Here is a 13,394-nt window from a genome sequence, read left to right on the forward strand (position 1 = left end):
ATTGTAGATATGACCAGACATTTTAGGTTTCCCTAAAAGATGCTGAACTTGAACTGGTTCATATGTTTGGGCACAGAGATATCCATAAAGGCGAGATGCCCTCAAAGTCTTCTTCAGAAGGAACGAGACTGTTAGAATTATTTGGCCACATACAGATTACGTCAACTACTGAATGAAGCCATTTGGCCCCTTGTAGGTATGACGCTAGGAAGAAATCTACCTTCAAAAAAAACTCCCTGTAAAGTTCACTCAACACTGCAGAATGGGTTTTCCATATCGTCATGCCGAATCACTGGAGACAGTACTCGTTGCTGAAGTTTTTTTTTTCTTTCTTTTTTCTGATACGGCATGGGCAACTGAGACCCTAATCAAGGCCGCCCCAGTAATGCACTTTCTCTCATATATATATATATATATATATATATATATATATATATATATATATATATATATATATATATATATATATATATGGAAATAGTACCGACTAAAGGGTTCTGTGTGACTGGTCCAAGTGAACTAATAGTTAGTCTTGTTGGGTTTGCGTGTCTTGATCAAACCGTACATGTACGGGAGTGAAGGAAAACTGTTGACTTGTTTTATCGAGGCATTATCACCTCTTGAGTAGATGTTTCACATTAAGACTGAATTGACTGTTAACAATCTTTGAATACCCTCACCTTTAGGAGTAAGACTTTACGATGTTGATTATTTTGGATTTCTAGGATAGGGAGGAGGATATGGTTATGCCGAATATATTAAATACACAGTTGAATTCCGGCTTTGAAACTGAACAAAGGGAGGCCAGCAACACTTGGGAAGGGATCCATGGAGCAATTACGTTTTTGCTCAATGGAATATAATGGGGTTATTGCTTTCCCATTATGAGATTATGCACAGGACCGAACTGAGAGAGGAAGTTTGCTAAATATGAGAGACAACGAGCATTAACAAGCGGGGGGAGGGGAAAGCGAGTTGAAGAGGAATCATCAGCATAAGGAAGAAAAGGGCTAAAAGTAGAAGAGAGATCATTCATGGAGACAAGAAAGAGAATTGGCGATAGAACAAAGCCTTGAGAGACACCAGTGCTGATAGGATAAGAGTGGGACTATTGCAGTGGAGCGGCCGGAGAGCGAGCTTTGGATTAAGGAGCAGAGAGAAGCAGGAAACGCAAAGGAAGGAAGTTTATAAAGCTTTATAAAGATTTGGTTCTCACCTTACCAAATTGCATTGGAGTTCTCGAGGGCTGCGATAACATTTCACAAATACGTGAGAAAGGAGAACCAGAAATGAGCCCATAGAAGAAAAGATCAGTAGATATAATATTGCACTATCCTTGCTGGTGGTCAGAATTAGGTTCTAATTGTTTGGAAAAGCGAGAACTGAAGAGAGTTTCAAAGACTTTGGAGACAATGAAGTTCAAGCAATGGGGCAATATTTGGAAAGGTTAGAGCAGTCTTCTTTCTTAGGGATAAGCTTCATCAAGGCATGATTCCTAGAAGGAAGTGTCTGGATTTTTTTTAAACAGAGACGAAATGGGCGACCAAGAATCGGAACAAACCTCATAAGGACACTCCTTTAGGATTTGATGGAGTCGATTTCGAAACAGCTCGACTTTTCAATTCCTCCAATTTGATCTTAAAACTTCCCTCAGGCCCCGTAATCTTAATCTTCTTTCCCTCTTTTACAGATGTTCCTTTGGGTTCTTTATTCAAAAACTAGCTGGCTGTGTGCCCCCAGACATTAGCTACACCACGTAATACAGGGCAAAGCAATGCATCTTATGACTACTGCGTGGACTTTGACAACTCAAGAATGAGCTGTTGTGAAGTCTGTCTTTCCCTACATCGCAGTCTACGGAACTCGTTACAGGTTCAGGTCGTTCTTACCACTTCCATGACCCTTTCTGAAAAGGCTTTGCTTTTATTCTTCCTCCATAGTTATTAGATTATATTTCATATTCCCATCTTGTGGGTCGTTTTAGCCCTTACTCAAATTTGATCTGAAGCCTGGTGTCGAGAGAAGATTAATACATTATCGGAGCCTACAATATAAAAAGAGATTTGCCGTAAAGATTTTTTTTTTTTCAAAAAAGCCCAAATTTGGATATGAAAATACGTTGACTGCTATCATACCGTGCTTACTGTAACGTTGATACCTATTTTACCACGGTAATTATATTGTACAGCACATTTGATATGGGATATGTATCTTTTTTCATGGTTATATATTTGATACTCTCATAAAGCTGCCAGACATGGTTGCAACGGTTGGTCGATTGGGCTTCTGTCAGCTGTCAGGTTCATTAAGGCGGCTACATGCACCAACCGAAAAACTCTTTTAACAGGTACTCAGGTATTAAGGATCATTTCAAGACGACGTACACTCTCTCTCTCTCTCTGGGTAAATGGGCCAGGATGCAATGGTTTTATACTTACAATGATTATTTTGTGAATTTCTTGTATGTTATCTGGCCATCAGTTATGCACTTAGTGATTTACTCATACCTTGTCCTTCTGATGATTCAGTCATGTTAAGGATATAGAAATTTTTTTTTTTTCATTTATAGATATTTTTATTGCAGATACTTGTATCACTAATATTTCATATCCTACATACATGGTTATAGAATAATTATAAGAATCTCACATATGAGCTGAACTGATAAGTATACTCATAAGTGAACACACAGTGTTCCATTATCACACATATAATGCTAAACTTAAGTGGGACTTTCCGATTACACAACTAGGTTTTGAGATGTTGAGAGGAACTGTGACTAGAGGCTGAGCTGCGGTGGTAGAATCTGGTGATGAAGACAGTTGCTGTTAGACAAATGCAGACAAGAATGAAGAGTCAGTCCTCAGATGGAACTTGCTCTCCATCATATCGGCCAGGTGGTAGCTGCATGCCAGCTCGTAAGGCGCTCTCGTCCTGAGGCCTAAGTTTCCGCCGTAGGAGGCGTCGTCTAGATATAAGTAAACAGACATCTGGGAAAAGACATCGCGTTTAAAGTCTGCAGTGAAACCATACTTATGACTAGGCAACGTTAGGAACGCCTTCGGGCAAATTTATACAGTGGAATATCTAATTCAACCTCAATATTCTTAAAATCTTCAAAAGGAGTTTCCATACTAAACTTAGCCTGAAGTGCATCATCCATGTTGCTGAAATTGACGTTCACTTTGAAATTAAATGGTTTATCTAGATTCAGAATTATACTAGTGACGTCATCTCTTGTATATTGGGCCTGGAAGTACATCTTCTTGTAACCCGTGAAAGGAGTTGCAACTCTCAGTCTGATTTGAATGGCCTCAGGAGAGGAAACCTTTGCATTAAGAATACCAGAAATAGCTTCTTCAGCATTCCTGAGGGTCATCTGCAACTTCATATTTCTCTTCACGTTTCCAGTAAGTGCGGCTTCAGCTACAGCTTTTCCAGTAGGTATGAAGGGGGATTCAACCACTGTTAAGAAGGTTTGGCTCTCCTTGTCAAAGACAAGATTAAACTTATTGATTTCCTCTGCCAGTCTGCATAGTACCTGAACCTGAACCTTATCCCTAAACTCCAAAGAAGCTTCTAGTGTAGCTTTATTGATGTTCAAGAACGGCGTATCGATGCTTAAGTCAAAGCTACCTTGATTTGTCGTCATGGATGTCCTTGCCTCAAGAGCATGTATTACGCCACCTGCACTTAGCTGTACCTTGGCCATAGTCTTTTCAGTGTTACCATTCAGCGCGACACTGAAAATGTATTTGTCGTCAAGAAGAGGAGACATTAACTCAACGTTTGTCATGCAGTCAATAGGCCTCTCCAAAGTCCCACGCCAAGTCGCCTGTGCTGCATGAGTTCCACTGGGTGTCTCTATCATAAATTTAAAACTCGTTGTTGTTAATTCACTTGTAACAGTTATCTTGGGGAAGACTGGAGTATCAATTTTTCCAGTGAAGTTCATTCCAGTCCTGGTATTAAGCTTGAAATAGATGGAATGAGTTTCGTAAGCAGTAAGAGCCATATTGATAGCTACATACTCGTAAGTACCATTTGGTACCGAAATGTCAAAGTTAATCTTTGGTGTTCTTTCAAGCAAAGTTGAATTCAGCTCCATTCTACCCTGCACGCGGTTGCTCACTACGTTTAATTTGCCATTCATCCTGTGTGTCTGACCTGCAAAATTAACAACGGCAAGACTCGCTTCCAGATTTTCCAAAGATGGGTAATTTGCTTCAGCGTAGAACTGGCGATGAACGTTCATAATTAGAGAGTCCAGCATGAATTTGAAAGAAGATTCACCGAGGATGTACTCGAGAGTTAATCTATCGTTATTGATAGTTAGTTCCATCTTCTTATTTGTAGTACCCAAACCTTCCAACGTGAAAGTTGATTTTATTCCTCCATACGACCCTCTCGAGTGGAGAGAAAGGGTGGCAGTCAACATCTCCGGGCGGAGCTCGTATTGAAGCTGCATTACATGCGTGTTGTATGGTTCAACAATTTTCAAGTCCGCTTGTAAGAAAGACAGAGCGACCATTTTAAAGTTTGCCGTTATAACAACACTAGAGAGGTGATAGAAAGGTGTGTGCAGTTCCACTTGACCCTGATATCCTTGACTAAGTGAAACACCAGTAAGGTTGCCCTTTAGTGTAAATAGCTGACCTGCCACATCAATTTTCATGTAACCAAATTTCCTGTTCATGTCTATATTGATCTCACCGGTGAGTTTCGGCGTTTCAAAGAAAGGAAGGAGTACCTCAGCATGAGCTATGACCTTGTTGTGTTCATTAGACCATGTGAATAATCCTCCCATTTTCTCCATTCCCCAGAACGGTGTCTCTATGATCAGTTTACCTTCTGAATACCGCAGTCCCTCAGACTGGAAGAGAAAATCAAAAAGGAACTTTTTACCAAATATATCTCCTTCTAATATTGCGCCACGCGTAATATCTTCATCCCTGAACTGACCCCGGAGTTTCAGATTGTAGTCATCGATGCCAGCTTCGGTGAAGAAACCGTCTGAAGAAAGAGATCGTCTGACACGCATGCTATGGTCGCCGATGAAGGACGAATTCAGACGGGCTTTAACACCTTCTGAATCATAAACAAAATTCGCCTCCACTTTATTGCCGTCTTCATCCAGTTCAACGACAAGATCAATTTGGAGCTCATCATCACCTTCGAATCTGTAGTCCACATCATACTTAACCCCTTTATAACCATAATGTGGGATGTCAACAAAGCCACTGAATCCAGACTTAAAGTTTTCCTTGCCCTTGACAGAAAAAGTGAGCTCTTTTTCTTTCCCATATCCCACAGTCATGATATGTTCTTCACCTTTATGCCCTAATCCAAAGACTAAAGCCGGCAGAGGAGTAATTGAACTTTCAACCTCGTTTTTGAAGTAGTACCCATTATCTTCATATCTCTCGAAGCTGTTTTTAATCCTGAATGAGAAGTCATTGAGAATCAATTCAAAGACACCATGACGAACCTCAGCATTTCTCTCAGAGTTTAACTTAAGATGGATTTCTTGCAGAGTGTCAAGAGCAATCTCTCCATCAATTTCAATATAAACTCTGTCACTGTTACGGAGACCATGCATGTTGAACTTCATACTGTTAGTCGGTAACTCGAGCAGAAGACTCGCTACCTTCTGAACATCAGTTCCAGTTCCCTGAAGAAAGTCCTCCACATCGTATAGCGCGGCTATCCTGATGCCTTTATTCTCCGATGTGTTGAGGTATACGTCAAACCCTGTTTTGCCTTTTTGAAAATCTATGTCGCCCTTGATACTGTATACTTCTCCTTCATCATCATTTCTTTTAATTGTACCTGTAAAAGTATTTGATTCCCACGTTCCTTTTATAACCATTTTCTTGATCTCGTCAAATGGTGTGATAATTTTGATTCGAATCTTTAACTTGTCTCTTTCCATCTCTTTCAAGTTAGCTGCAACGGTAAAGTTTCTTGAGCCACGCTTATAATTCACATTTAGACTCTTAGCATTACCCTTTTCAATGTATTCTACATTTCCTTCCGTTGATTCAAAACCTTCGAAAGGTGTGGTGATTTTACAAGAGACTGAACTCGCACCTATAGCTAAAAAGGTAGTTACTTTCTGGTCTCCCCATTCAAGTACAAATGTGAGTTCGAAATCTTCCGAAAAGGAAACAGTTGAAAAGGCACGGGCATTGGGCACCCCTTCGATGTTAGATTTTATGGCAACTTCATTTTCAAAATGAGAAGGGGTTTTCATCTTGGTCCACTTGATATTCAGTGTTTCATCAGTATCCGTTCTGGAATAGTTCGCCTCGGCATGAGCTTTGCTTATATCTCTGACATCATACTTTGCTTGTATAAGGATATCTCCAATGTATATTGATTTTATGTCAATGGTTCCTTCAAATTTATCACGAGGTTCAGTTTGATCCCAGTTAACCTTCACATGGGATTCGCTTTCACCCATCTTTGCAACAGCTGAAATATACTTATCAGCGACATTTGAGAAATCATGGGCAAGTGTTAGTTGAAAATCTGCATATTCATTTAGGACTGGTATATGAAACCTTACAGTATTAAGAGAATGCAATGGTTGTAGATCAGCAAGGTTGACATTAATTGTTGACTCGATACTGTCGGCTGTGATCTGTGCAGCAAACACTAATTTATTGTCAACATCATAATTTCCAGTCACAGAAATATCTTCATAATCAGGGATATTTGAATTTACTTTCCACATAAATGTAGCAGCCTTAGCTGCATTTCGATGATGTTCTTCTAGACTGTGAGTGCCTCGATACTGTCCACACTTAAATGATCCACTGTGAGTAAAGGAACCGTCACCTTCTATGTCCCACTTTGACTGAAACAAGAATTCGTTTTGCTGAAATGGTCCTGCCTTGAAACCACCTTCTATATCAACATGGGAGATATCTGTGATATTTCCCTTCAGTTTAAACATTGCATAGGTCGACTGTGGACCAATCTTCAAGAAGTAATCAATGTTTTCGCCGTCATTCATTACTCTCCACTGAAGGAAGATACTTTCTTCATTACCTTCAGAAGTAAGAACTATGGTTGACTCATAAATCCCAAGTTTCCCACGGGCGTTGTATGTTTTGCCATCAATCGTAAGGCTCAAGTCAGCAGCTTCTAGATCTTCGACATTCCACCTGCTAGAAATACTTGATGTCATCTGGTTATAATCTGTAATTCCTATACTGAAATCGCCTATTTCAGGCTCTTCAGGGTTGATGGTGTACTCGATGTCTATGGCATAAACAGTATCCTCTCTTGGACCAACTTGTATATTTATTGTTTTTCGTTCTGTTCTTCGCTCTATTCCAATATGCATTCTTCTAGTGATAGGCGGTTGTATGAAAGAGTTCGTGATGACAATGTCTGCCGTGCCATAAGTGGGTAGACCGTCTGTTCCTGTCAGGTCAAACTTGTATTCCTTCGTACTTGTAACACCATGGGTTGTTTGCTCTAATGTCAAAGCGACATTGATTTTGGTAAAGCCTTCACGGTGGAGATGAAAGGTTCCGTGAAAGTCAGGTCCGTAAACGTGAATCATCGTATGAAGTGTTTGAGTTATCCTGTCACCCACAACTTCAAGAGTAAACAGGGTCTGACCGTTCACTGTTATTTTATGAGTGGCCTTTATCGCCGACATTTCATCGTTTAATTCGGTTGCGTATTCCTGGTGGTAGCTTCTCACCGCATCAAATCGGGATGTGAAAGTGATATTTCCTCGCTTAGGATTGATATTTACATTTAGCTCAGTGTCCTCCACAGGATTTGGCACAACAAGTCGAGACCGAAGGCCAGCATTCTTCTCGAATTTAAACTCGAAACTGAAATTCGAGTCCGAAGAATGTGCGTTTATCTTTATTGATTTCTTTCTCCATTTATAGGTAATCTCTCCACTTACTTTGCCATAGCCATCATAAGGCGTAGTAATTTCGAACTCGAATTTACTCCTGTAGGTGTGTGTTCCTGTGAGGCTGATGGAGATTTTATCTTCGTTAATAGCACCACTGGCATACGCTTCTAATGAATCCTGATCAAGCATGCCAGAGAAAGCCAGGTACTCCCAGCCTTGAAGCTCACTCTTTACTTCCACAATGAATGATGGTTTCACACCGCTTCTTTCTACTGAAAACTTTAAAAAGTTATCATTTCTCCTAAATTCACCTTTGTACGAATCGTTACCGCTTTTTTCGATATTCCAGCTTATTTCCTCTGCCCTTTCAAATGGAGTTTTTAAGTGAAGCGAGACTGACTGAAAGCTTGTCAGTAGTGAGGCCTCTGCTACGTCACTCGTCATTTGGACAGCAAGAGATCTCCTGGCTCGATTCAAAGAGGCGTTAACATCTAAATTATGGAGACCAGGGACAGGAGATTTAAAGTTGAATCCTGCAGTACTTCCTACCAGTTTTCCCGATATAGCGATGGCCTTCACATTTTCATCTTTTGCTAGAGATATCTCTAAAACCTTGTTCTCTTGAGTGAAGTCAATTGACGCTGCAAATTTAACATTAGTCCAGCCATAAAAGGGAGAAACGAGATCCCAATTGAATTTTGCACGGTTCTCTTCGATGTAGCCTCCTGTTATAAAGTGGTAAGAATGCTCACCAGCAGTTAGCTGGGCTGCAATTAACTCATCCCTGTTGTCTAAATCATATTTGATAAGCATAGACACATTGCGGTAGTTCTGGATTGGAGTTGTAGCTTGGAAAGTGATTCCAGAAGTTCTGGGAGAAACAGTAAGAATGCCATTGATCATGTATCTGTTCTCGTTATGGACAAAAGTCAGTGTACCGTCTCTCTGACGCGCATTCCACTTGAAAGCAGCAGAAACATAAACATCCTTGAAATCTTCAAACGGTGTTCCCAACTCCAAGAACATGTTGTCAGCATTATAGGATACATGTACAGAGAACATTCTTGAGCCAAATTGAATAAAGCTTTTGACATACATCGCGTCAGAGTCGAAGCTCCCCTTAACTGTGATTGTATCAAATTCCTCGAATGGGGTCTGGAAATTGATCATAACGTTGTCCTCGCCATATTGTCCATAAGCTGAGAAAATCCACTCTTCCGAATTCTGGGTGATCTCAACATTAGCATCCAATCTTCTGTTAATCTTGTCCACAGACAAATTATATTTAGCGCCGAGTACCTCAAAGCCATTGATGGGTGTTTCGATTTGGAAGGAACCATTGTCAAGGCCGTAATTTCCTTTCATGCTAATGGTCTTGACGAAGTCATCCTTCCGAATAGAGATATGGGCAGATTTAGTGGCAGAAATCAAGTCATACATGATTTGGAAGATGAGTTTGTTCAGACCATCAACGGGAGTATTGATGACGACAGTGAGACTAGACTTGAGTGGAGTGAAATTCCCAAGAATCTTGGATTTGAAAACTTCACGATTCCTTTCGAAGTGTATTAAACCTTTGACGCCTTGGCTGTTAAGGTCATATTCTCCCATAAAAGTAATGTTCTGTGTTGGTGCAAAGGGGGTTGATAACTTGAACATGAAACTGTTATTGGCTAGAGCTCCCTCAACATGGAAATTGTAGTTGCGACCGCCTTTAAGAAAGGAAGCTGTGACACTGTGTTGGTGACCGTCAGTTCTGTAATCGCCAGTCATTCTCAGATCTTCATACCCTGTAAAGGGAGTCGTGATGCTGATTTCAACAGTGCTTTCCTCGACTTTTGATGCCACGGAAAAGTGTATGTTTTCAACTTTCAAGTTCATGTCGATTGTCTTGACACGACTTGTAAAATCATATTTTGCATAGATCTCAAGAACAGGATATTCCGGGGTAGAGGAGCGAGTCTGGACTTTAAAGAATCCAGTTTTATCCATTAACTGTCCTTTAAACTCAGCAGAGTAAGTTATGTCATTTTTAATGAAAGTGATACGGAAAGCCTTCTCTGTGTAAGCTACGTTTGCGTCTGCTGTTAGCTCAACATTGGCAGCAAAAGTAAGTGGAGTCTTTATTTCAACATGAAGTTTAGGGGTTTCGGCATGAAACAGAATGTCACAACTAACTTCGTACTTTTCAGATTCTTGGTTGAATTCAAGATTTCCAATCAGGTGATTGTTCTTGAAGTTGTAGGTACCTTTTAGGTTAAGTTTTTCCCATTTCGCTATAGGTGTTATGAGATCAGCAGTGATGGCATTTTCAGTTATCGAGAGATTTCCTTCCAATTTCTTAAGAACTCCCTCTCTCTCGTATAAAAAGACTGCCTTGTAAGGCATAGCGCTGAAATCGAAGTTACCCTTCACAGAGACAGCAGTCCAACCTCTCAGAGTAGAAGTAATTTTGCAACTGGCATATCCTTTCAAAGGACTCTCAGCAGCCGCCTCCAGTTGCCAGTTGAAACGTAGGTCATTGTGGTAAACCTGAATTTCAGCACTCCTTATAGCGTCCTTTACATTCCACTTAGCTTTTCCCCCAACAGCCTTCGCAACTTCGAAGGGAGTGATGATATCTAAAATAATTTCAGGACTAAAGGGGTCAGTTAATCTTAGAGCACCTTTAAAAGATAATTCCTCTCTACCGAAAGTGAACTTCGATTCTATCGTTTTGAAGTTGTCTTGGAAGCTGTAAATAGTTTCAAGAGAAACTGTTTTGTAGTTGATGTAAGGAGTAGTGATGGTAAGTCCAATCTTTCCATCGCTACGTTTGATATCCATGGTACCATCTAATTCAATTTTATTATCATTTCTTGAAACTGAAGCTTTAATTGCAGATTTAGAGACAAAGAAAGATGCATTTAGATTTTCCCAGCCACTGAAAGGAGTTGTCCCTTCAAAAACGAAAGTGTCCCCCTGAAGCATACCAGTTAGGTTCATATGTTGTGTGCCACGAATGAACTTCACATTTGCCTTGTTATTTTCAAAGTCATACATAACATAAGCTGTCATGTCATCGCTTTCGTTCACTGGAGACTGGAAATGTGCTTGGATGTTGGCATGCGTACGATTGAAAACCCAGTGGCCTGAAAGGCTACCCTTCTTCCCATTGATGTTCATGTTTATGAGAAACTCGGTAGGATCAATTTTTCCTGTGACTTCGTAAATGTTCGAGTTTAACTTCAGGGCTGTGCTGACGATAAATGGGAAGTCCGTAGTATTATATTCTCCACTGAATTCAACGTGGTTGGCTGCCTCCGTTGGAAGGTCTGTAGCCAAAAACCACTTTGCATTTTTCAAATGACCAGAAAAGGATCCAGTGATTTCATATTTTTTGTCCAAGGACACAGATAGATAGAACTTCTTCTCTGGTAAGGTGATGTCAAATGATGTTTCCACAGAGACCGGGACTCTTAGATATGAGGAGTGAATTTCCAGGTAACCTTCCAATTTACCTTGGTCACAGTTTCCACTAATGTTGACTTTGGTTTCGTTAGCTCCATGAATAAGAGTAAGAGCACCAGCTTTTCGTGTCTGCAAGTCGAGGTTAAGCCTATACCCAAGAGGTTGCCAGAATGGGGTCGTTAGATTAGACTCGATGTAAAATGAGGGCGCAACAAACTTGATGAGCGTGGCGAATTCAAATATACGCTCAGACAAATATTCGATTCTAATGATAGGGTTATACTGTACCCCATCATCTTCGTGATGGAAATCAATCTTGATACTCTCATAATACTTCCATGGTGTGGTAACAATGACTTGAGCATCTATCTTGTGTGATTCTTCAGAAATTGTTAGGTCAGTGGTCCCTTTCACGTAAAATGTTTCACGCTCCCGTGTGTACTCCATTTCATAAACAAAGGGAGTGCCAGTATGAGTCAGTTTGTTCCTCAGCTTGTATTTTCCATTGACATTTAAGGAGTTTTCCCAATTCAACAAATTGTGATAGGATAGGAAATGATCTATATTCACAGACTTGGTACCTTTCACAAGTATTGCCTTGGATGTCCGCGTGTTTCCACTTTTTTTACTTTCAATTTTCAAATTGATATCATCCATACCACTGTACGTAGAGGTAACTTCCCCTTTAAGGCTAGTAACGCCGTTTGGTGTATCTATATCACCATTTATAATGACAGAAAAACGCTCATCATTAAGTGTAGCATCTACAGAGGAAGATATCTTGTTGTTGGCGATCTTATGACTAAATGAGAATGATGCACTTGCAACAGGACTGCTGATATTAGCAATGAAAACTATGTCATTCGTGGAAATCATGTGTCCTTTAGCATGCATCTTGACGGCGCTAGAAGTAGACCAGATTCTGGTCATTTCGAAGTGGGATGTAAACATCTGACCGTCACATGTGTGGGCAAGAGTTATAGTCACAGGAGATGTGAAGGGTGTGATGAATCGCAAGTCTCCTGTGATGGCGGTTGAATCCTCTGTAATGGTTTTCTCACCGTTCACGTTGAGCATTATTTTCTTCTCACCCACCTTACCTTCAGTAACCAAGGCTAGATGAGTACCATCGTAAGTATATTTGATATTGCCATCAATCTCTGGTACAATAGTTGTAGGAGTGAATATCTTCAGTTCAAGAGTTGAAGTTTGCACTTTCCCAGTCTCTATCTGTCCCATTAGGGTAAAGGTGGATACCTCGGCACCATATTTTGCCTCCAGACTGGTAGATAAAGCTGTGTCAACAAACTCGTGGTGCAGAGTAACGAGTATTTCCTCTGTGAAAGGAGAGATGAAAGTGGCACTTGCATCAACACCGTTTTCAGAAGGAGTAACTTGGAAGGTACCCTTCATCTCTTTGTCATTCCACAGTCCATTGATATTGGTATTGATGGTGGTTTCAGCCATGGTATGATCCAGTATAAAAGTAACACGCTCGAAACTTTCAAAATTGCTGCTGAAGGAAATTTCGGTTTTCATTGCATTGTTAAGGCGACCAGGCTGTAACTTGCTATTGATGATGAGAGACATCTGTTCCGTGTTCTTCCAAGTAACTGCAGTACGACTGGTGATCTCGTAGTCCTTCGAGGAGACTGTGAATGTGGCATCTTGCTTTTCCCAACCTGGGAACGGTGTTTCTACTGTAGCAGCCAAAGACTTGGTGTCGCTGAGTGAATAATGAACACTGGCGAGCACTTTCTTGTTGGGTGCCCACATGGCTTCCACCTCCACTCCATTATCAAGAATTTTGCCAGAAACCGACATTTTTGTCTCTTCCCCATACCTGTGATGAAAATGGTGAAATATATATACATATATATATATATATATATATATATATATATATATATATATATATATATATATATATATATATATATATATATATATGTGTGTGTATATATATATATACATATATCATTAGCAGTAGAAAAAAGTGAATGAACCATTATTTGGTCCAGGCCACGTTTTAATCAAAATTAAATGTTTTGTTTAGAGCATA

At 40.2% G+C, this 13,394-nt stretch overlaps 1 protein-coding gene across 1 annotated transcript in view; it reads right to left on the bottom strand.

Annotated features, from left to right (window-relative positions):
* Positions 1–2,716: 2,716 nt before the first annotated feature.
* Positions 2,717–13,394, bottom strand: part of LOC139753308 (uncharacterized) — a 29,408-nt gene continuing 18,730 nt past the window's right edge. Inside the window, 2 exon segments of the mRNA XM_071669609.1 lie at positions 2,717–3,067; positions 3,070–13,175. Coding sequence (XP_071525710.1) covers positions 2,829–3,067; positions 3,070–13,175 — 10,345 coding nt within the window. The 3' untranslated portion in view covers positions 2,717–2,828.

Source organism: Panulirus ornatus, chromosome 14, assembly GCF_036320965.1.
Source record: "Panulirus ornatus isolate Po-2019 chromosome 14, ASM3632096v1, whole genome shotgun sequence".
Lineage (NCBI taxonomy): Eukaryota > Metazoa > Arthropoda > Malacostraca > Decapoda > Palinuridae > Panulirus > Panulirus ornatus.